The 23,705-nt window shown below is 41.4% G+C and overlaps 1 protein-coding gene across 1 annotated transcript in view; it reads right to left on the bottom strand.

Annotated features, from left to right (window-relative positions):
* Positions 1-23,050, bottom strand: part of LGR4 (leucine-rich repeat containing G protein-coupled receptor 4) — a 51,253-nt gene extending 28,203 nt beyond the window's left edge. The window contains 2 exon segments of the mRNA XM_015566294.1: positions 17,409-17,480; positions 23,007-23,050. Of these exon segments, the coding sequence (XP_015421780.1) occupies positions 17,409-17,480; positions 23,007-23,050 (116 nt within the window).
* Positions 23,051-23,705: the final 655 nt, after the last annotated feature.

The raw sequence follows: 23,705 nt of genomic DNA, 5'->3' as shown, positions 1-23,705 counted from the left end.
CGGGAAAATGCCAAGTCAATATTCAAAAACTGCTTTCTCAGAATTTCTTCCTCGAAAATGCTTGCCATTCCAATGCCATAGCATCCCACAGTCTACACCTGCTGCAGGCTTGATGCACGCCCTCTCAAGGGGCTTTCTCCCCGCTTCCCCCAGGCTCACTAATTAAATTCAGTTGATAATGCAGTGTTTAAAAGATCAAATTGGACAATAAGGGGCAGTAGCCTTCTCTCCCCAAGCAATGCAAGTCCTGTGTCTATGAGGGCTCCTCCAAGTTCTTTGAAAGACCAGCCTTCACTGTCAAGTCTGTCAAAAAGCAAACACTATAAACAGACTGAGGCTGATACAAGAGTCTTATCCTTTTGTCTCTGATAATAGCTTTCAATGTCACCATATCTATGGACTTTCCTTGAGGACTTCAGTCTATTGGACTGGAGCTCATGGAAAAGAGTATTTTATAATTTAACAGAGGAAGTGGCAAAATGCAGAGAACCTGACTCCCTCTACTTGTCAACAGAAGAGAGTGTTGAAGCGCATGAGCCAAAACATTTGCCTCCTTTCCCCAAATCTCTGCCCCTTTATGAGCCATGGAAAAACTAAAGTAAGCTAACTTCAAAAAGCACCCTCTCTTTCTCCACTATTTATTGTCAATGGAAATGACAGAATGACCTCTCTGCCTGAGGCTTATCCCGAAATGCAAGCCCAGTATCTGGAGAAATCAACACTACCCGGATGTGGTGGACCATGCTAATGCTGAGATGGGGGCACACCCCCTCACACTCCCTCTGATTACTCCTTTCTTCTGGAATGCCTCTACCCACATTTTACCCAGGGAGCGGCTGTTAATGAATGATAAACACAGCAGCCTGGTGAGGGCTCTGCAGCTTCAGCAGCGGCACCCTCCAAAGCCTCTTTGCTTCTTTTATGGGCCAGTCACTCTTAGAGCAGACCCTCGGGATGCTTCTTGTTCAACATCTCAGATCCAGGAAGAGCGAAGTGAGTAAATAATAGGACTGGGGACAAAGCAAAGTCCCCCAAATCGCTGGAAGGAAACACCTACTGGGTAAGGAGCCCACACTAGTTACAGGCACTGTGCTAGTGGCTTACAGACATTCCTTTTCATTTGAATCATCGCATGACAATAGCCACGCTTCTCTGAGTCCCTAAGAGGCTAGTGGACTTGGCATAAGTCACAGGGCTGGTAAGTGGAGGAGCCAGCTTTCCTGGCTGGCTCCCATTCTTATCTACTTTCCCTGCACCTCTGTGATGCCTCTGGTGGGTCACCAAGAGACCGGGAAACAATTCCCAGATAACACAATGGACTTGGGCAATAGCCTTGTTTGAGTGGCAACAGGTCTCACCCAGCAGACCAGAACTCACACGTAGGGACTGTGGCCTTTGGAGGTCAGAACTGCCATTTTATAGAGAAGTTTCCAACAGACTAACAGTACCACTCTTCCCAGAGCCAAAGATGATCCGTGGGAAGGGGCGTGGGCATGGTGCCCAAGGTGCAGGGCATGCCCTACACTCACTGGGACTCTATTGGGATATAGAACATTCTCTGTTGTGCTTTTTCAGCAGCTCCCAAGGAAAAACAGGTGGCGGATCCTGAGGAAGAATTTATCACGAGCGGCCCTCTCCTAGCCAAGGCCAGCTACTTCCCATTCTCTGCCCGGATTGTCTCTGCTACACTCAACAGTGTTCCCAACTTCTCTCTGCATGAGGACCTACTGGGTGGCTCTACAAAATGTTGTTAATTTGGTAAATTATAATATTTCTACTTTTGTACTTCTTCTTCCAATGGCTATGAAGCCCTTAAAAAAACATCATTAGGGTGAGAACAGAAGGTTGCAGGTGGTATGCTTCTCTCTGTGCTAAGGGGAGATGGTCCCAAGCATCCCTTCTTTCCCCTCTGGCACCCTCCCATTGGACTTGGAGCCCTGAACATAGACCATACGGAGCCTGGCTCCATAGTGTCCATCTATCCACTCATTACTCTTCCTGCTGTCACCTAAATCTAGGCCATCATTTTTTCTCCTCCAGTATTATTGCCATTTACTTCCACAAGACTCCTGCCTCAAACCGCTTAATTATAATACCATAAGATCTAAATCTTAAAAAACACACACAACTCTGAGCATTTTCTGTGCTGAATTAGACAGACCTTCAGCATGATCTTCTTTCCCCAGTGTTCCTTGTATCTACAATTATGCACTCTATGCTTTTCCACCTCTGACTCTTCCCTCATGACACTTCCTTCACCTGAAATACCCACACTCTGGCCTCTGCCCATTGAAACCTTATTCATCATCCCTGTCCAAGTTGGATAATACTACCAACAATGTGACACTGGCATGCTTTCACCTTCCTTTCATTCCACAGGTATCTGTATAGTCCAGGGGTGGGCAAACTTTTTGACTCGAGGGCCACAATGGGTTCTTAAACTGGACTGGAGGGCCGGAACAAAAGCATGGATGGAGTATTTGTGTGAACTAATATAAATTCAAAGTAAACATCATTACATGAAAGGGTACGGTCTTTTTTTTTTTTTTTAGTTTTATTCATTTCAAACGGGCCGGATCCGGCCGGAAGGGCCGTAGTTTGCCCACGGCTGGTATAGTCAAAACTCTCTCACTGGATGCATCTTGTCTCTAGTTACCATGAGCTTGTCATATCTCCTTCAGTTGTATTATATGTCCCATAGGAGCAGAGACTAGTTTATATTCATTTTGCACCCTCTCACATGGAACCTGACATGTAGTAGGTCCTTGGTATTTGCTGTGATGCTTCAACTAGGTCCCTATCAGATTCAGGATTCAAAATGGCAACCCTGCTTACGTAAAGAGCGGGAGAGCTTCCTGATTAGCTTCACGTTCCTGCATGCTTTCTCCTCTTGTTTCACTTCAACTCCCCTTTGCTCTCCTAACAGGAAAGAACTATCTGGCTAGATTTTAAAGTGCTCTGGCAACAATTTTCTTTCTTAACATATTCTGGAAGGGTATTTTCTTAAGGAGGGTGGTGGGGAAGGTGAACTTTAAACTTGGGAACACCAATCCATTGGTCAACAGTATTATCTCACCATACTCTGGGTCATGCACATGATCACAGAGATTTAACACGGGTCTAGCAGGACTTCAAATGGGAGCTCAGGCTACCTCAAGGCAACTCCTGTTTATTCTGCTTGTTGCAACAGTCCCAGAAGCAGAGAGAGCAAAGACAGAGAGGGGAGAGACCGAAAGAGGGTGGAGCGAGCCACAAGACTTCCGCCCTCCCATTGGACTTGGAGCCCTTCCAGGAAACAGGATACAAGTGGCTCAGTGTGCAATGCCTTTATGAATCAGTTTTGTGTGTATTTATTATTCATAAGGTCCGTGGATTCACATTAGGGGCTCCTTTCAGGGGGAGCTAGAGTTTTCAATTATACCCTCCATCCTAAATGCATATGCTACGTGATATTTTCCATCTGGCCCCCCTCCCAGAGGGGGGAACAGCAACAGTGGGTTAAAGAGGCACTGGTCAGTGGTGTGCATGAACGAGCAGGCCACGGGCAGAAGGTAATCTGTGTGCTGAATTAGGCTGGGATTTCTTCATTTAAAGAAACGAGAGAGGCAAGTGTGAAATAGAGAGTAAGCCAATTGGTGTCTATTTCTCTGAGAAATGTCTGGATTTAGGTTTCTTCTAGTCTGCTATAGAAATGTCATTGTAGCCATTTGGCTGAAATTCTAGTCGAGCACAGTAGAGTAAGGACTACAATATACACTGACTAGACATATGGACGGAGCTGGGGGAAGGGCAGATGAGGGTTCAGTAGCTCCCAGCAGCTGTTGTGAGGAGCCTGGGGTGGAGCAGGCAGAGGGAGGCTAGGCAACTGTAGCAGCGAGGCTCAAGCACGCTTTGCATACAAGCCATAGAGAGCTTTATTCATGGTGCTTTCTCTGTCACATTATGGAGAAGTTGGGGGTCAGGCGACCAAACCAGAAAAGAGTGGCCTCCCCTCAATTCATGTGACCACCTTCATTTTGCAGAAGTGGTTTACCAGATGGCCCGGCATTGTGCTATTATCAAGTACTGACAGCAGAGTACCGTGAGCACCACCCCTCCCTACCAAGCCACATTAATCTCACTCTCAGCAATGCTCCTCCCTCACCATTTCTTTCTACGCCTATGTTTCCCCAGATCTTAATTTGAAGCCACACATACAGACTATCACAGATTGTACCTAAACATGTCTGAGCTGCTTCTCCTGCAATGCCACTCGATTTTCTCAAGGTGAATCAGTATCAAGTCATGCCACGTGCAAAATACAATAAACATAAGCACCAGCCCATAGCACTGCCCTCAGAAAAGGCATTTCCAGGTCAACACTGAATGGGGCAAATATTGCTGCAGGAAAGTGTGAGTGACATTCTCTTATTAAATACTAGAGCCCGGGTACACAAAATACGTGCACAGGGGAGGCAGGGTCCCTCAACCGGGCCTGCACCCTCTCACAATCTGGGACCCCTCGGGGGATGTCTGACTATAGGTTTAGGCCCGATCCCTCCCTGCAGCAGTCGGACACCCTCTAGCAATCCGGGACCACTGGCTCCTAACCACTCACTTGCCTGCCTTCCTGATCACCCCTAACCCCTCTGCCTGCCTATCTGATTGCCCCTAACTGCCTCTGCCTTGCCTGTCTTATGCCCCTAACTGCTCCCCTGCTAGCGTGATCGCATCTAACTGCTCTCCCCTGCCGGCCTGATCACGCGTAACCACCTCTGCCTCGGCTCCACCACCGTGGCTTTGTCTGGAAGACGTCCAGTCTATCCGGTCTAATTAGCATATTACCCTTTTATTAGTACAGATCATTTGAAATCAACAGGATGCAAAATTTGGAAAACCTTTTAAAGTAAAAACAAAAAGCATTATAATACATTATAATAATTTAAATCCTTGATCATAGATTTATTTATATGGTAAGGCCCTACTATGTGCTCAGAACTCTGTTGCCTCCTGTGAAAAATAAAGACCTCAAGAGGTGTAGCTGATTCCCATTTAGGGATATTTGGTATCAGCACATATTAACAAAAACTCACATTTATGTAGCACTTATTATTTTCATAATCCTATTATACTGGCCCTGGACAGTGGGTCAGGCAGGCTTAGTATCACCAGGTCCTCTCTGTTTTGTTTTGTTTTTAAACAGATGAAAAAAAGTGAGCCCCTGTTTTCTCCATCCCTTGCCCAAGGCCCTACTCCATGGCTAAAAAACATAAGGCCTCAAAATAAAACACGGTAAACAACAAAATAATACAAATTCTAAAAACAGAACAATGTTGTCTTATGTTATTTTCTATAAATGACTTTAAGAGAACCAAAGGATGGGGTTCTTTTCATAGTGAATCCAGAGGGCTAACAATCAAACAGCATCCTTTATATTCCCCTTGGACATTCTTCCTATCAGCATTACATAAACCTCATCTGGTACAGTGTATCAGAGAGTTCTCAGTCAGCCAACACGTTTTACTTACCCTACTTCTTCACATACCAGGAAGAGTTTTACATCTTCATAGAACTTTTATGTAAGTATATGTGAAAACTGAATATGTCTTATGAGCATGCATGTATTAAGAACCCCTATTATGGAGATTCTCAAGTTTTTAGAAGTAGTCTTCATTCATAGAAAAGAGGACAATTATTTCATACACTCCCCACACATATGTAATATTACATATTTCTGTTTAAATACACAAAACTAAAGCAGTAATGCTTATCAAAACATAAGTCTGGCCTGGCCACTGTGGCTCAGTGGTTGAGCATCAACCCATGAACTCAGTCAGGGCACATGCCTGGGTTGCAGGCTCGTTCCCCAGTAGGAGGTGTGCAGGAGGCAGCTGATTGAGAGTCTCTCTCAACATTGATGTTTCTCTCTCTCTCTCCCTCTTCCTTCCTCTCTGAAATTAATTTAAAAAATTTTAAAAAATAAAAAGTAAGCTTGTTCCCGCTAACAGTGTATAGGCCATCTAGTACTTGTGTACATACTAAAAGAGCTTATTCAATTCAAAGAAACTTATGTTCCACCTGCACCAATTGGCCTTTGTATCTTCCAGTTCCTCTTATAGTAACCCACAGAGGACGTATTTTATGGGTAAATCAATAAAAACTTTGGTTAATAGTTATATTTCCTGAGCAAAGTTATCCTGACAACCTAGGCATTTACCCTCTTGCAATGAACACATGCACTATCCACACATATGAGGAAATACAGCTTTAAAAATATTTTTTTACAGCTTTAAAAAATTTTTACAACCAACATCAACCAACAAATTTGACCTTTTACTACAGGCCAAGCACCACAGGTATGGCAAAGAAGGTACTGCGTTTTCCTAAGACGTTTCTCATTTCATTTCTTATAAATGAAGATGATTCATTAAACATAAAACATCAATGGAAGTTAGTTTTTACATAGTCTGATAAGGTTTCTCACATCAATAAATGCAAAATAAGAAATCCTTTGTCTTGCCTGGCTGGTGTGGCTCAATGATTGAGCATCGACCTATAAACCAGGTCACAGTTCAATTCCTGGTCAGGGCACATACCCCAGTTGTGGGCTCGATCCCCAGTGTGGGGCGTGCAGCTGATCAATGATTCTCTTTCATCGTTGATGTTTCTACCTCTCTCACCCTCTCCCTCTCCCTTCCTCTCTGAATCAATAAAAATATATTTAAAAAAAAAAAAAGAAATCCTTTCGTCTTAACCCTTCCCTCAATTTCAAGTACAAATATGTGGTTACTATCACCAAAGGTCATACAGGAAAGTGAGACAACAGGCTCTGGCCTTAGAAAAACAAGTACATCCTGACACACCTAGAGCACAAAATCACAAGGCTCTTCAGCCAGTACTAAGGGGTGAGGAGCAGAGAAAGCATAAGATGGATCTGGGAAAGATAAACCAGGGAAGGCTTCCTGTAGCAGAAAGGGCGCAAATGAACTGTATAGAATGGGTGAGTAGAACAGGGAGGAACCGTGGCAGGCACTGTTGGTTGCCTACCAAATAGCCATTCACGACTTCCTGAAAGAGCCTAGATTTGTTCAAATATCTCCTCTGTTACAAGACTCAGCTTCATGATTAAACTATGACTGGTCTTAGCCAATCATGTTGGTTCCATCCCCGTGACTTGTTTAGGGATGGACCATGGATATCCCTCAGTGGTGAGATAATGGGTGGTTCTTTTTCCTCTCTTCTTCTTATCTGAGTCTGGATTTTTAAAACTGAATATTCATTAATTTTATGATCATGTTATTAATAAACCAAGTATGTCTGTGATACAAATATTTTAGCATTTCCAACATAATATTCTTTGATAGACCCAATATAATATTTAAGAATAATATATCAAAGAATATTATGCAATATATATATATATATATATATATATATGGCTAATAAGTGGTGAATAGGGGAACTAATGAACAAATTCTGAGTTAAAGGTTCTATTAAAGCACATAATACTGTGTTAAATAAGCATGGCCTGGCTTAGAGTGAACAATACATGAAAGAAATGACAGTCTATTTCCTTGCTGGAAAGTTCAAACACGCTAGCAGAAAATCAAATCTGTTTTCATTTACTTGTAGTCACTACTATTTTTAGTCAAAGAACAAATCATCAGCTTTGATTAAAATCAATTAATAAACAAGCCAACAAACTTCATTTGCCTCTCTACACACTTTCTGAATCCTGTGTCAAACACTTTAACAACGAATTGCTTGATTCTCCTGCTTGATTTCTTCTAGTCTCCTATGAATTCCTGACTTTTCCAACCCAAATTCTGAGTACATCAAATCTTTCACCACCTTTGCATGTAGGTTGCTAATCACTATAGGACAAAGTTACAGAGCCCACTGGTTCTACTATAAATTTAAATTACCTAAGCTTTTACTGGGACCTTTCTATTCTTCGGCCATCCTTTGTTCATTTTATATCGACCCAGATATTCCCCACAGTGTGTCCAGTCACTAGATTCTAGTGGGATGCCATAACAATGATTTATTTCTCTCAGGCATGTCTTCCTTCCCCTTTCTGCTTTCTTTGGGGGGAACTTCTCCATCCAGGTAATCCTAGTGGGGATGAGGCCATGACCCAGGCTGGGCCATACCATCCTGAACACAGTAGAGAGACTGGTTCAAGGGCAGGCACATGAGGCAGGTCTGGCCAACCAGAGTCCTCCTAAGAGTTTTCTGCTGAAAGTAGGGAGGAAGACAATAGGTATTCATCTCAGATTTCAAGATGCAAGTATGTGCTTGGGGTTACCAAAGGTTGTGTTTCCCACTATAGGGAGACAGGCTATTTGCAACAGGAAAGAATGAAGCCAAAATACAAAAGTAGAGACAAGCGAACCTAAGAAATGGGGAGCATGAGAAAACGTATAACCTTTAACCCTGAGATCCAATACCCTCTGAAGCCAGCCCCACCTCTGGGCTTTCTAATTCTACATGAAACAATAAATCCTCTATTAGGCCGCAGTTGGGTTTCTGTCTCTTAAAATCCCTATGGACTCCTGTCAAATACAGTCCATATTCCAAGCTCTATCTTCTCTCAAAAAACCAGAAATCACCTACTAGCTGTCCCCACATGCCTTCTTCTTGATGAACTTCTCACGACCCTACTGAAATGATTCTTAAAAACCTTAAATTCCAGGCTTTTTCTCAATTTCTGGCCATGGGCCCCTTTCTCCAGCGTGTCAAAGCTGATTCTTCGGTCTTGTGAAAAGCCTCCCTCCCACAGCTCCTGGGGCACAGTTCTGCCCTAATTCTCCCACTTCTCTGGCACTTGGTCTTCTTCCCACACCCTGAGTCAAGTGTTTCCCAAGGAGTTGTCTTTGGCCTCCTTCCCTTTTCATCTGCCCTCTCTCCCTTGGCAAGCTCTTATAATCTAATGTTTCCAGTAATCACCTCAAAATAAAAGACTCCACAATCTATACCCATGATACTCTATTCAGTAGCCGACATCCATGAATGTCTAGTCTCAACTTCATACCTATATTTCCAGATGCCCCTACCATATCACACCTAAAGTCAACATGTATATTCAAAAGTGCATGCAGTATCATCTCTTCTGAAGCAATTTCTCTTTCTGTATTGTCTTTTTGTCAAAGCATCAAATGACTCCTCAAAATGACCGTCTTAAAATTAAGTGTTATTGATGACACCCATCATCCCAGCTGAGACGTCTTTTGATGCCACTTCCACAATTTCCCTCTTAATGCCTCTCATCCGCCCTAGTTCAGATTCTCATCATCCCTACCTGCACCACTGCCATTAGTATCTTCCCCTGTCTCCCCACACTCTCTCCATTCCAGCCATCCTACTTTCTGCTATGAGATGACCCTGATTGAAGGTCATAGGTGATCAAGTCATTTCCTAGCTCAGAAACTTCCAACAGCCACTCAAATGTTGAAACTCCTCATTCGTCTGCCAAGAAAGGCCCTCAATCTGGCCCCAAATTCCTTCCTAGTTTCTTTCCCATAACTTCCTTTCAGGAATTCAGCACGACAACCAAAGCAAGCACCACAGCATTCCTATTACCTATCCCAGTCATCTCCATATCCTTGCTCATGCTACTTTTTCCTTATCTCCTCATGAAGAACTCCCACCATCCCCCAAGGCTCTCCAGAAATGACAACTCTTTGATGAGGTCTTCCTTAATCTTCCTTGATAGAAGTTACTTCCCTTCTCCTTTGAACTCCCATTACTCCAGTACACTGTTCATCTCTCTTAAAGGCAAGAATCCCATTAAATTCAACACCGAACACAGTGTTTTATCTAACCAAAGTCTGTTGAATTCATGAAATGTCTAATAAATCTTTCCTCATACTCTCCACACCTACAGTCAGAGCTAGAATTGAAACCAAGTCCATTACTAACAACCTATGTGACCTTAGGAAAGTTACTTAACCACTCTGAGGAAAAACTCAGCCTCCCCATCAGCAAATTTGGAACAAATATAGCTCTCTGAGTTTATGAGTTAAAACAATACAAACGATGTTTGTTCTAGGAAGTCCTATCCAGTACATAGTACGTCCAGTTACTATAAGGTTTATTTCTATTTCTCTATTTTCACCCTTAACTTCCTAATATGAGCAGTCCCCAAATGACACAAGAAAATGGGATGAATCAGACTAGTTATACTGCTCTGTGAGCTCACCATGTACTTCCCAACAGTAAGGGCTATTAAGTCATCCTACCAAAGCACTATAAAGTGGAATAAGAGAATGCTCCCAAGAATATAATACTTTTAACTGTCATATATCATCAGAGCAACTGAGGAGCTCTTTTGCTTTTACTGGGAAATTACTGCTGTTGATAGAGCTTATCTGACAAGCATTCATCAAGGAAGTGTTGAGTCAAACTTTAGTTTAGAGGCAAAAGAAATTCCTTACATTAGAAGAGAACAATAATCAGCTACTTTCTACAGCTCTAAACAACCCAATAAGACTATCTAAGACCACTTAAACATTTCAGAGGCATTAAAGCTGATGGAATATAGTGGGAATGACATTGAGCTTACATAGGTCTAATTCCGGCTCAGTTATGTACTCACTGTGGTACTTTGGGCAAGCGACTCGTCTACTACTGGGCCTTGATATTTTCATCTGAAAATGGTATGGCTAGACAAGAAAACTTCATTGTAGGAAGAACTCTTTGTTAATAAATTTTATGTTCAATGAACTAAGGGAAATGTTGGGCAGCCAAACCATCTTTGATGGTTAGCTGTGGACATACTTAGAGTAGTAAATAATAGTGAGTGGCTGGTCTCTTAAGTTCCCTTTCAATCCTGTGCCTCTTGAGGCAACATTATGGCTTAGAAATTAGGAAGACTTGAATCACATCAATATATATTCAAATCCTGGCTCTACTATTTCCTATATGACCAGTGAGTTTTTTACCTCTCTAAAGCCTCCATGTTCTCATCTGTAAATTGGGATAATAATAAATTATATCTACTTCACAGGGGGGTAGAGGCCTTGTGAGCATTAAATCAGGTAGCAAGTATTACGTTTTTAGCACATAATAAACTCTCAATAAATATTAACTGCCATTTATTATTTCTCTTGCACCCTAAAATAATTTCCCTTTGTCCAACTTGACCAATTTTAATTATATGCATTTACTCAGAGACCACAAAAAATAGTTTTAGAAATTTAAAACAAATTTTCAAGACAATAACCAGAGGCAACTTGTAGGTGTCGATTGTATCTTGAACCAGAAATTTGTTTCTTTTGCTATAAAAAACATTAGTGAAACAGTTGTTAAATTTGAATAATTATTACAGATCAGATAAAAATATATATCAGTGCTAGTTTCCTGAATTTGACAACTATACTGCAGTTATTTAAGCAAAAATCCTTGTATTTTTGGAATAAACAATAAAATATTTAGAGGTAAAAGGGCATGATGACTGCAACTTACTCTCAAATGGTTCTGAAAAATGTACATATATTTTACATGTTATGGTGTGTGTGTGTGTGTGTGTGTGTGTGGAGAGAGAGAGAGAGAGAGAGAGAGAGAGCGAGCTAACATTTGGGTAATCTGAGTAAATGGTATGTGCAAAAATTCCTTATGCTTGCAACATTTTGTAAGTGCATTTTTATATATGTGTGTGCACATATATATTCTGTATATGTATGTGTCAGTCAATACTTACATATCACTGAACTAGTTTTGACCCACTGTTTATATTTGATTTGAAAATCTCCCTTTCAAATTATTTGCTAGTCCTCTTTTGCAAAGTAAAGCCTCCATTTAGAATTAATTGTCCTACAAATGGAAGAAAAAAACAATACAAAAACCAAAAACCTGAGAGATCTTATTTTTATTTTTATTGATTTCAGAGAGGAAGGCAGAGGGAGAAAGAGATAGAAACATCAATGATAAGAGAGAATCATTGATTGGCTGACTCCTGCACGCCCCGCATTGGGGATCAAGCCCATACCTCGAGTATATGCCCCTGGCCAGAATCGAACCTGGGACCCTTCGACACTGTATCCACTGAGCCAAACTGGCTGGGATGAGAGATCTTAATATTCAGAGATCAGTATTCAGAGATTCAAGTTTCTCTTTAGCATTGTGAAGAGTTCCAAAGTCAAAGTACATTTTCTAACAAATGAAATTATCCTAGTCTTATAGTACGTGTTAAACAACAACTGTGCAAGTGCCAAAGTTGGCAATGGTTTCTAGTGCTGTTGCAACATCTAAGCTCAAAGTAACATCCACGGATTTTTCAGTGGTCGCCTATGGGAAAGCAGTTGGATATGCCTTCTACTGTTTCTGATTAAATCAATTTCACAACTCCACATTTCAGCCATTCCCCAAATGTCTGTCAATGCCCCGACAGGTCTCAAGGAGAGCCACAGATAGTTGTGGCAGCGTCACAGCAGACAACAAAACCTGTCGATGCTAAACAAACGTTTTCCAAGAATTCTGACTTTCCTTTCACATCCTTAACACAAACCGATACTGGCCCTCTCCAACACCCATCCCAAATAAAACAATCTCTCCCCCAAACACTGTAAGAGAAAGAAAGACTGTAATGTTTAAGAGGAATAGTGGACATAGCATTCTATGGTCACAAAGCATGTTGACAAAAATTACCCCATCTTCCCTTCACAATTCTATGGTAAGGAGTCCCATTTTACATGGTACAAATCTGAGGTGCAAACCTCAAGACTGTTCCAAGATTTTTCACTTTGTATGTAGAAGTTAGAGCCAGACCTATGTTTTTGTATCCTCTGGGGAGAGGAGGGTGTCATCACTGGGTTATGATGTTTATAAACTGTAAAACTTTCAAAAGTAGGTTAAATGTGAAAATAAAACTGGCACCAATAGTATTTAAAGTACATTTCACTTAAAAAATTTGGGTGAAATATTTCCCTGCGAAAACATGCATGTCACCCACAGTGTTCAGAAAGCACAGGGCCCTGGGGATCTGATTTCAAGTCCCAGCAAAACTACAAACCAGACCCGTGAACTTGAATGAGGCACTTGACCTCGTCAGCACCATTTCTGCTTTTATAAAACCGCTTCTCTGCACTGTAATGAGAATGAACTTTTATACATTGTAAAACTCGATATGCATGCTATTTAGCATCATTATCTTTATAAAACTGAATTCTTCATGACCCAAACTGATTGGCTCTCGGGGTTCCCAGTCTCAGTGAATGGCATCCAGTCATTCAGAGCAAAAAGTGTAGCCTCCTCCCCATTACTCACTCTCCTGTGCAATTCACCTCTCCTTCAGGATAAAAGTCTACACTCCTTAGCTTAACAAGTCCCTCATGATCTGGCCTCATCTCCTAACATTTTCCTGTCTTTCAATATTTCAAACTTCCCTGTTCTCCAATAGGCATCCCTAACCGTTGCATGTGTTTTAATGCGTCTGAAATGTCTACCTCTGTGTTTTGCACATGCCATCAGGTTCCTTCTGGAGCACCCTTGCTGGCCAACCTCATCCGGCTAATTCCCACCACGTGTTCTTCAAGACTCAGCAGAAGCTATTCTGGGAAGCCTTTCTTAAGTCCTACAGTCCCAAGTGAGCCTGCTGCTTTAGGCTTCCCCTGACCCTGCACACACGTCTGTGACAGTCTTCACAGACTCCGCACCAAGTGCCCACGCCATCTCCTCCTCTGGAGCAGCCATTTCCAACCCGCGAGCCGCAAGCATCTTTAAAACATGCCACACCTGACCATTCATTCAGTCAAGGGCACTGGCCTCTTTCCCCTTAGATGGTCAAATAAAAAAATGACAACAGCCAACACAACAATGGCTTTCCGGTGTGAATGAATCAAAAGTATACCTATTTTTTTTTTTTCAGATCGACAAAAAATATAACCTATGTTTCGGTGTGCCATGAGATGAAAAAGGCTGAACGTCGCTGCTCTAGACCATTATGGGCCAGTTGAACTTTCTGCAATATTGGAGATGTTCTCTATCTATATTGTCCAATACACAGCCACTAGCCATTGGAAAAAATGGCTCGTTCGATTCAGGAGATAAATGTTCAATTTTATTTAATTTTAATTATTTTAAATCTAAACTTAAATAGCCACCTGTGGCCCGTGGTGGTGCTGTTGGATGGCACAGGTCTATGTATACTGTCAACTCCAAAGACCACACTGACTTGTCTCAGTGTCTCTGGCACCACCACGGGGTCTGGCAAACGGCACGATTCAGTGCTTGTTGAAAGACTAAGTGAATATGTAAATATCTATAAACACGTCTCATATGTAGTTGGGAACGGATTCCACCCAATATTCAAAGCATTCTGGGTTATCATAAAATTTGGCCAAACTGATCACATCTTGTAAAGCACACCTCATTAAGTATCATGGAAAAAACCCACCCTCTGTGAAGCATTCATTTCTCCACAGGGACTTAAGCTTCGCAGTGACGCTTAAATGACTTCCAGATGACTTCTTGATTAATGGTCCGCTGCTTATGAAATATTACAATAGCCATGGCAGCATCATTTTGGAATGTCAAAATCAAACTACAATGTTTTATAAAGAAAATACATGAGTGTGTGTTTTTTTTTTTTTTTTTTTACCATGCTTATGTTAACATGGGGAGAAAAATCCCCTTGAATGTCTAAAGTATTCCTAGAGTATAAATGACTACTCTGACCTCTTCTTTGAAATTAACCACCGGCTACCCTAACTGAATATGTGTGTGTGTGTATGTGTGTGTGTGTGTGTGTGTTTAAATATATTTTTATTGATTTCAAGAGGAAGGGAGAGGGAGAGAGAAATAGAAACATCAATGATGAGAAAGAATTATTGATTGGTTGCCTCCTCCAAGTCCCACACTGGGATTGAGCACGCAACCTGGGCATGTGTCCTGACTGGGAATTGAACTGTGATGTTCTGGTTCATAGGTTGATGCTCAACCACTGAGCCACCCTGGCCAGGCTGAATGTGTTTTTGAAATCCTGTACAATATTTGGAGAAAGTGTCCTGGCTTGATTTGATGGGCTCTCCTCACTGCAATAGCAGAATATGGAGAGAACATGACCTCGCTCCAAAGAACAAGCGGGCACATTCAATTTGGTTCCAATTAAAAGTCTTAGTTGACAGCACGCGTGAGCTTGACCTAGGCTTGGTCATTTGAGATTTTAAGAAATCTAAGATGTGAACGTCACAAAGCTGAGCTTGAGCAGGTTTGACTCCACATCCAGGTCCTCACTACAAACCTCTCAGAGTGGAGCTGGCAGTCAAAGGCCTCAGTAAAGGGGGTCTGCACACAACCGCCCACCCAAAGGAAGGAGAGCTTCTCCAGGCCCCACCTGGAGCGTCACACACCCCACGGGGGCACCAGATGGCTGGACACCCGCTTGTTAATGTCCTTTCATTGCATCATTACTTCTATAAAGGGAGACTAATCCTAAGTCTGAAACTATACATGAAATAAAAAGGAATAGACCCTCGCCAGGTGGCTCAGTCGGTTGGAGCATCTTGTACTCCAAAAGATAAGGTTTGATTCCTGGTCAGGACACATACCTAGGTTGCAGGTTCAATCTCTGGTTGGGGCACATGCAGAAGGCAATGAATAAACATTTCTCTCTCACATTGATGTTTCTCTCTTTCTCTCTCTCTCTCCCCACCTTTCTCTCTAAAATCAATGAAAACATCTTTGGGTGAGGATTTTTTTTTAAAAGGAATAGGTAAAGTATCTTAAAGCTTGATTAGGAGAAATAAGGAGTGGGCCCTCAAATACATAGTTCACTCCTTTTAAATTCAGTTACAAATTTTAATTAAAAATAAGTATTTATTACAAGAGAATGAATGTTCACTAAAGAAAAATCGGCCAAAATAAAACATACATTTAATCCTTTTACCCAAAGATAATATTTGGTATATACGCCACTGCTTTTTTTTTTAATGTAGTTTTAAAATAGTAAAATAAATAGTAGCTAGCATTTATATAACCTCTGTTTCATGGACCATCCTAAGCATTTAACATCTATTAACTCATTCTGTCTTCACCACAATATTACAATGTAGGGACTGTTGATATCTGTACCTCAGAGACAAAGAAACTGAGCAGAGGGAAGTTAAGAAACTTGACCCAGTTCACAAGCTTGGAAGTGAAAATAATCCCCGTTCAGTTTTGGCTCTGGGAACATTATGTTCAACTAAGTAGTGTGGGAAGAAAACTTTCTCCTTAACTTTATTAAATCCTTAACTGCGATTTCAATACGCCGTCGGAAGCAGGGAGCACACCCTGCCTGTGTTATATTTGATTCCTGTGCCCTGGCTGGGGGAGGGGCTGAGCTAAGATAGGAGATATTCACTGAGTTGCACCTAATACTCAACAGCTGGGCTGCAGGACTCAAATCTGTAACAAGAATGTAGATTCCTTCAGGGCTGTATCTCTTTGATGTGCGTCATATCAAACTGTAATCTTCTTACCTCCACATACTACATAATCAATTAGCTTGGTCATGAAAAGCCTATATTTAACTTGATTCAAGTCTGATTTTACTTTTTTCCACCTGGCTCCTTAAAATGTAACACTATGTAGTTCCCAATTCCTTTGAAACCTAAACGTGCCAGTTTTAACGAGGAACTGCAAAAAAGCGGGGAGACCAAAACAAAATGGAGGTTAAAACAAGTGGAAAGAAACTGTCCTCAATGTACACTGTTGGGCTGACAATGTGAGGTGCAACTGCCGAGTTCAGAGACACTCTTAAAGTCAAAGGTGTTCTCGCAGTCCCGGAAGGTGTTCCATGCATCCACCCCACCCGCAAAGGTCGCCTGCAAAAGCCCAGAGGGACCCCCACTCCGTTTTCTGCTCTCTCACGTCAATATTGCTGGCTGTACCGGGACCCTGAGATGCCTGGTATTATTCTTTATGGTTGTGTTACCCATACAGCAACTCCTTTGGCAACAATGGTAATTACACAGCAGCCTGGTTATCTCCAAATAGCACTGTAATTAACTTGTGTCACTGCAACAGCATTCGTGGTTGTAATAATTGCAGCAAAAAAAAAAAAATGTCTATGGAAGTAGCAGTTTTAGTTCTGGCTTTCGAAAATGACTTCAGCTTATTTTGCTCATTAGAGTCCACATCTGAGTGAGATCATGTGATACTTGTCTTTCTGTGACTGGCTTATTTCGCTTAGCGTAATACTGTCCAGGTCCCTCCATGCTGTCTCAAAGAGTAAGAATTCCCCACCACCACCACCAAAAAAATAATGTCAGCAATTACACTACTTAAAAAATCAAGTTAGTTTTTTTCCAAAATGCATGATTTCCCCTGCACAGAGCCCACTGAAGCTATCTGTATGTCCCCTAACAGGACACATTAGACTATCCCTGTTGTAAGCTTCCAAAGAGAAGAGAAAAAACACAAACAACAATTCTCCCTGTGATACTTACAGCTCCTCCAGAAAAGGGAAGTTCTTAAAAGCATCTTCAGGTAACTGAGTAATGTTGTTCATACTGATATCCCTAGAAAACAAAATTAAGAAGTTTGTTAACTCAGTGACATTAGACTTGAGGCATTTAACAGAAAAACAGTTAGGGGCGGAGTGTTTGTAAAGAAACAAGAAAAATGGGCATAAAGACAGACAAGGAATAGTCATAAATTGGCTTGAGAATGCAGAAAACAGAGAAATTAAATCTTCTCATTTAGAAACATACCCAAATCCCTGATGGTCCCCCTTTAAGGATTCTGGGGGAAAATGTCTCAAACTAGATACAATGAGTGAGCCAGTGTGGCTTCCCAGTGGTAATAAACGTGCTGTATCTGATTTAAAAAGTAATAAGTAAGCAAATAAGTACCCGAGGGCTTGATATAAAAATAATTTTGCTGGCAAGGATGGCTTCTTAAGCCATTGTCAAGAACAATAAAACAGGTCCTAGCTGTACCCTCGTCATATTTCTACAAAACCTATAAAAGTCCTCCAGGTAATAGCTGTGAGTGGATTTCATTTTTAGCCTATGAACAGATGCGGGCTAGAGACAAGTGCCTACATGACAGGTATGCAGCCCATTCCCAGCTCTTCCTTAGAGAGGCAGCAGAAAGGAGAGAACTCACTTGACGATGTAACGCAACAATTAACTAGTTCCAACAGCTTAAAACTGCTTTATTAACCATTTCCTTCTTCCCTGGCAACTGCCTGTTGGATTGGCTTTCCCCTTCCATACTCCACTAAACATCGAGACCATGAAAGACAGGTCGAGGCAGCCTCATGAGGAACAGTCCCAGTACGCAATGGCTAAGTTGCCTCACGCAGGTTCTTCTGCCTCTGGTCTCATGTTAAAGTCTATGGCTGACCCCTCAGGTCTCTCCTGTCTGCATTCACATATGTGACCTTCCCTTTACCAGATTAGACATGTTGGTATAACAGAGTGTAAGAGAGCCTGGCTGGTGTGGCTCAATGGTTGAGCATTAATCTATAAACCAGAAGGTCACGGTTTGATTCCCAGTCAGGGCACATGCCTAGGTTTTGGGCTTGATCCCCAGTGAGGGGCATGCAGGAGGCAGCTGATTGATGTTTCTCTCTCATCAATGTTTCTATCACTCTCTCCCTCTCTCTTCCTCTCTGAAATAAAAACATATACATTTAAAAAGTAAATAAAAAAGAAAAGTGTAAAAGAAATCAAGCACACGAAAATCAGATCACAATAAATAACACTTCAGTCAGATAAAATTTTCTTTTGAAGGAAGTGACAACTTCAGTGCCAAGGTAGGAGAGTGCCTCCCATCATCTTCCTTCTCACTGGAATTTAGAAAAGGAATTGCATCCCTTCTAGTTACTAGCCCTTCCTAAGGCAGGTTTGGAAAACTTTGGGAACAGCAGTAAATGTAGCACCAAAAACAGCAACCACAGTAACAGGTAACATCAGACTGCACATAAAATCTCACTTTACAAATGGGGAAGCTGGGGCTTACTGAACTAAATCATCTCCTGACCGCCACTGGGCAAGTGGTGTAACAACAGGAGAGGTGAACCCCAGTCCCTGATCTTAACTGGAAACTCTGAGTCTCCTAAGTATCATTTGAATCCCCCAGTGATAGTCAAAATATAAAGCAAACCCTCTGTCCTGGTAAGATTTTTAAAAAGGAGGGTTACTGCCCCCAAGACCTTGGCACAATCATCAGTGAATCTCAGGAAGTGCACTTTTGCTTGACGATTAAAACGAGGACTATATGCCCTAGCTGGTTTGGCTCAGTGGATAGAGCAGTGGCCTGTGGACTTAAAGGTCCCAGGTTCGATTCTGATCAAGGACATATGCCTGGGTTGCGGACTCGATCCTCAGTAGGGGGGGTGCAGGAGGCAGCTGATCATTGATGTTTCTATCTCTACCTCCCTCCCGCTTCCTCTCTGAAATCAATAAAAATATATTAAAACACACACACAAAATGAGGACTATAAATAGCTTTAGCAATTCAGGAACCATCATACACATTTCCTAGAACATGAAACTCCTCTGAGATGAATCTTATGACCATAGAGGTTCAGATGCATTCCAAAATTTTCTATCACCGAGAACGACTCACATTCTATTAAAGGTAACTTATAAGAAAAAGAAATTAATATACTTCTCCAGAAACAATTCTTCATATTCACAAATTAATAAATGTTAAGTAATTATTTATATACATTCTCTCTGAACCCAGGCTTCGGCACTACTTTAGTCAGCTATCATTATGCCTGCAGAAGGGAAGGAGAAACACTTGTTTTTTCACAGACACTCAAGCAAGGATACTGGAGCAAAGGCACCCAAATAGGGGTCAGGACAAGCAGGCCCAACTCCGGGCCTGGCCACACGGCTGCTGGTCATACGAGGCCTCAGTTTGCTTATCTCTACGACGATTAAAAGTGCTTGACGATTGGCTGGGTGGCTTCCAAGCCTGGCATATACTCCTCCCATGATTCACCTTTTTCTGTAGTTTTCATGGAGGGGCACACCCTTCCTGATGAAAATACACACGCTTCATTTTATGGAAAGGGCATGTTTCTGAAAAAATGTACCATCATACAAAGTGGAAAGACTATTAACTTTGCCATTATAAAAGGGAGTCACTCCCACTTGTAAACATATTTGGCCTTCACCACTGAAATCATTCTTAAGAATACAACAAAACTTTTAAGCATATGGAAAGGTGAACTAATAAGCTGAGTGAGCAGTGGTTCTATAAAATATCACACAATTTCGGCGCTCTTTAGTCATTCCAATAAAAGGAGAAAGAAGGATAACCATAATTTATTACTGTGCAAAGGGAGGTCCTCCGTGCAGTTGCCTCTCGGGTTGGCACACCTGAGTTCAGGTGCGTATCACAGTAACAGAAAAACTGATTAATTGCCTCACCAGAAAAAGACACATAATTGGAGAGACTTTACACCACACTATTCTCCGCATTCCAATTTTTTAGAACACATACACCTATGTACTTCTCTCTCTTTTTTTCCCACCCTCAGCGTAACAAGACAAAACAGGTCGTTTTGCTGTGAGCTATAAAGGCAATTAGTGGGACTCCGTATTTACAAACTAATATGGGTTAAACAGGACCTGAAGTTTTGTTTCAAAGCTGCCGATTGAGGAGCAACACTTCTTTTCAAATTGTCCTGAGTTGCACACACCCTGAGCGCTTCTCTCTTTATAGGTATTTTCTCTTATACTTTTCGGGCTTCGGTTATAAAACATTTTATGGGTAAGGTTAGAGAGTGGGGTGGGGACGAGCTACAAGATGTTATCTCCAGAGAAGCTCTGGAAACATGTGGTTACAGAGTATAAGGTGGGTGGGTACTCATTTAAAATAATGAGGGCTAATGGTGATAAACAACCTACAGACAGCCTGCAGAATGGATCCCAGACCTGACATCACCCACAGCAGGGAGCAAGCTCCAGGCTGGAAAGAATGCTGGCGGAAATGAGGTAACTGCAACAATTTACCAATGGAAGCCCTGTGCCCCTAATGAGACATATAGTAGGCTCAGAAGCCCGAGAAATTATGAAAATACATAAATAAAAGATGTATAGAAAATTTTCAACTAGAAAATGCACCTCCAGCTCAGTGCCCTGACATTCATTCATACAAGCAATAGTCTGAATGTCAACATCTAAAATTAAACCAGTGATTTCTCATCCCGGGTTCCATAAAGAAAATAAATATAACATAAAAACACACACACACACACAAAATGTCACACAAGACCAGAGCACTACCAACTCCTAAACACCTCTGAAGGGTAATTTCAAGAGAACTGTTGGCCTTGCTTGAAGGTAGGCAGCTGGGGAAGTTGGAAGTGTATAGGCCTGGGAACCAGACAGGCAAGGTTTACCTGCATGCGGATTCACAACCTTGGGCAAACTGCTCATCTTTTCTGAGCCCCAGCTTCTTTATTTGGAAAAACAGAAGCAGTACTGACTAAACCTTGTAGGTTGCTGTGAAGATCAGAAAATGGCAAGACACCTATAAGAAGCTAAGGCCTAGATATGTAGGTTTTATTTTATCGATGTCCATGTTTTTGAGTCCAATGGACTATGAGCAGGCCAAGCCTTCGGTGGCCTTCCTTCCCAAAAGAAACTGTTTAAAAACACACACTAATTGGTGCAGAAGACCTAGAACCTGGAGTTGTTCCTACCTACAAAACTACACTCTAAACCAGCCGTGGGCAAACTACGGCCGGCCGGATCCGGCCCGTTTGAAATGAATAAAACTAAAAAAAAATAAATAAATAAAAGACCGTTCCCTTTTATGTAATGATGTTTACTTTGAATTTATATTAGTTCACACAAACACTCCATCCATGCTTTTGTTCCGGCCCTCCCCTCGAGTTTAAGAACCCATTGTGGCCCTCGAGTCAAAAAGTTTGCCCACCCCTGAAACTCTACATCACCAAATACCGAAGATTTTAAGCTGGAAGAGCCCTTCAAGATCAAATACTTCATGTTTTAAAAAAGTGAAGAAAAAAATTAAGGCTCAGTAGTTGACAGAGTCAAGCACTCTTAAAAAACAAACAAGAATGAAAACAAACAAGAAAGAAAGAAAGAAAGAAAGAAAGGAAGAAAGGAAGGAAGGAAGGAAGGAAGGAAGCAAGGAAGGAAGGAAGGAAGGAAGGAAGGAAGGAAGAAGAGAAGAGAAGAGAAGAGAAGAGAAGAGAAGAGAAGAGAAGAGAAGAGAAGAGAAGAGAAGAGAAGAAAGAATTACATTCTTATAGGAGATTTTGGAAGGACAAGATAACACAATAGCCATTTAAAAACTATCAGGATGACCTCAGGCAGGTTAGTGATAAAGAGAGGTTAGACAGGGGTGGGCAAACTTTTTGACTAAGGGCCACAATGGGTTCTTAAACTGGACAGGAGGGCCGGAACAAAAGCATGGATGGAGTGTTTGTGTGAACTAATATAAATTCAAAGTAAACATCATTACATAAAAGGGTATGGTCTTTTTTTTTTTTTTAGTTTTATTCATTTCAAACCTGCCGGATCCGGCCCTCGGGCCGTAGTTTGCCCACGGCTGGGTTAGAACCTAGAACTTTTACTTAGTGGGCAAGAAAATTCTCCAATGTACCTTTTCTATACATAGTTGCTTGAATGCATCTTTTCTATAAATAATTGCTTGATTGATCTTTCCTATACATATTTATTTGTTTTGTAATAGATTTCATTATAGTTAGGCCTCTCAAGGTACACTACCTGGAACAGCATACATCTGTATGTTATACCCACATAATGCAAGACTCCCGCAGTTTTACCAGAGATCAGAAATACAAAAACACGTCACCTCCACTAGAAAAATAAAGCTGAACATTCAAACACCAGTAGTCACTGGTTTCAAATTTAAAATTTAAAGGGTGCAATTGTCTAATTGAAACTGCTAAATCTCCCCAGTGGTTAAACTCTCATCTTTTTTCCCTCATAAAATTTACTAATGTTAAAGTATCTAGAGAGTAAAGAGGAACATCATGTTTCAACAAGACACCTTTTAAAATCCCTATAAAGGGCTCCCTAAGCGAGCCTAACCTGTTTGCTGGTGGCCAAGTGCATATCACTGTGAGCTCCACCATTGCGTACTTGCTGGCTCTGGGCCTTTTGCCACGGAATTATTTCGTCTTAAATATGCTGTAACTGACCCAAGGATATCTAAATTTGAACAAGCCCTCCTATTGGTAGTAGATAAAATTATACTGCTGCTACCACATCGTTGCTTATATCTCAAATATCACTCAGCAGTCTTAAAAGTCATTTAATTACATATGTTCGAGAACACAGGGTTCTCTAGTATGTTCTCTGGAAAAGGCTGGTGATGTCTTTAAACTCACCACACACAAGCTGATAATGACTAAGAACTACTGCTATTCCAATGACTTTTCAAGGGTCTTTTGTCATCAACCAAAAAGTTCAGGCCAATCTCCAGTTAACAGATTTCTACAGTGTGAACAAAAACAAAAAATTTGGAAATGCCTCTGGTGGAACAAACCTGAAGGGAAGGTCTCTCTTGTCCGTAAGTAATAGCCACACATATACCTTCAGAATTCCAGTCAAAGTTTATGAAGAGTTTAATTTCTTTTCTGACATTAATCCATATCTTTGGGCAAGTAATCTCTTTTTCTCCCCACCTTTTTATAGTAACAAAAGTAACCTATGTTAATTGTTCTTTAAACACACACACACACACACACACAGAGAGAGAGAGAGAGAGAGAGAGAGAGAGAGAGAGAG

The sequence above is a fragment of the Myotis davidii genome, unplaced genomic scaffold, assembly GCF_000327345.1.
Source record: "Myotis davidii unplaced genomic scaffold, ASM32734v1 scaffold330, whole genome shotgun sequence".
In the NCBI taxonomy this organism is placed as follows: Eukaryota; Metazoa; Chordata; class Mammalia; order Chiroptera; family Vespertilionidae; genus Myotis; species Myotis davidii.
The sequence above is the reverse complement of the archived record's forward strand: the minus strand, read 5'-3'. Positions and strand labels throughout refer to the sequence as shown.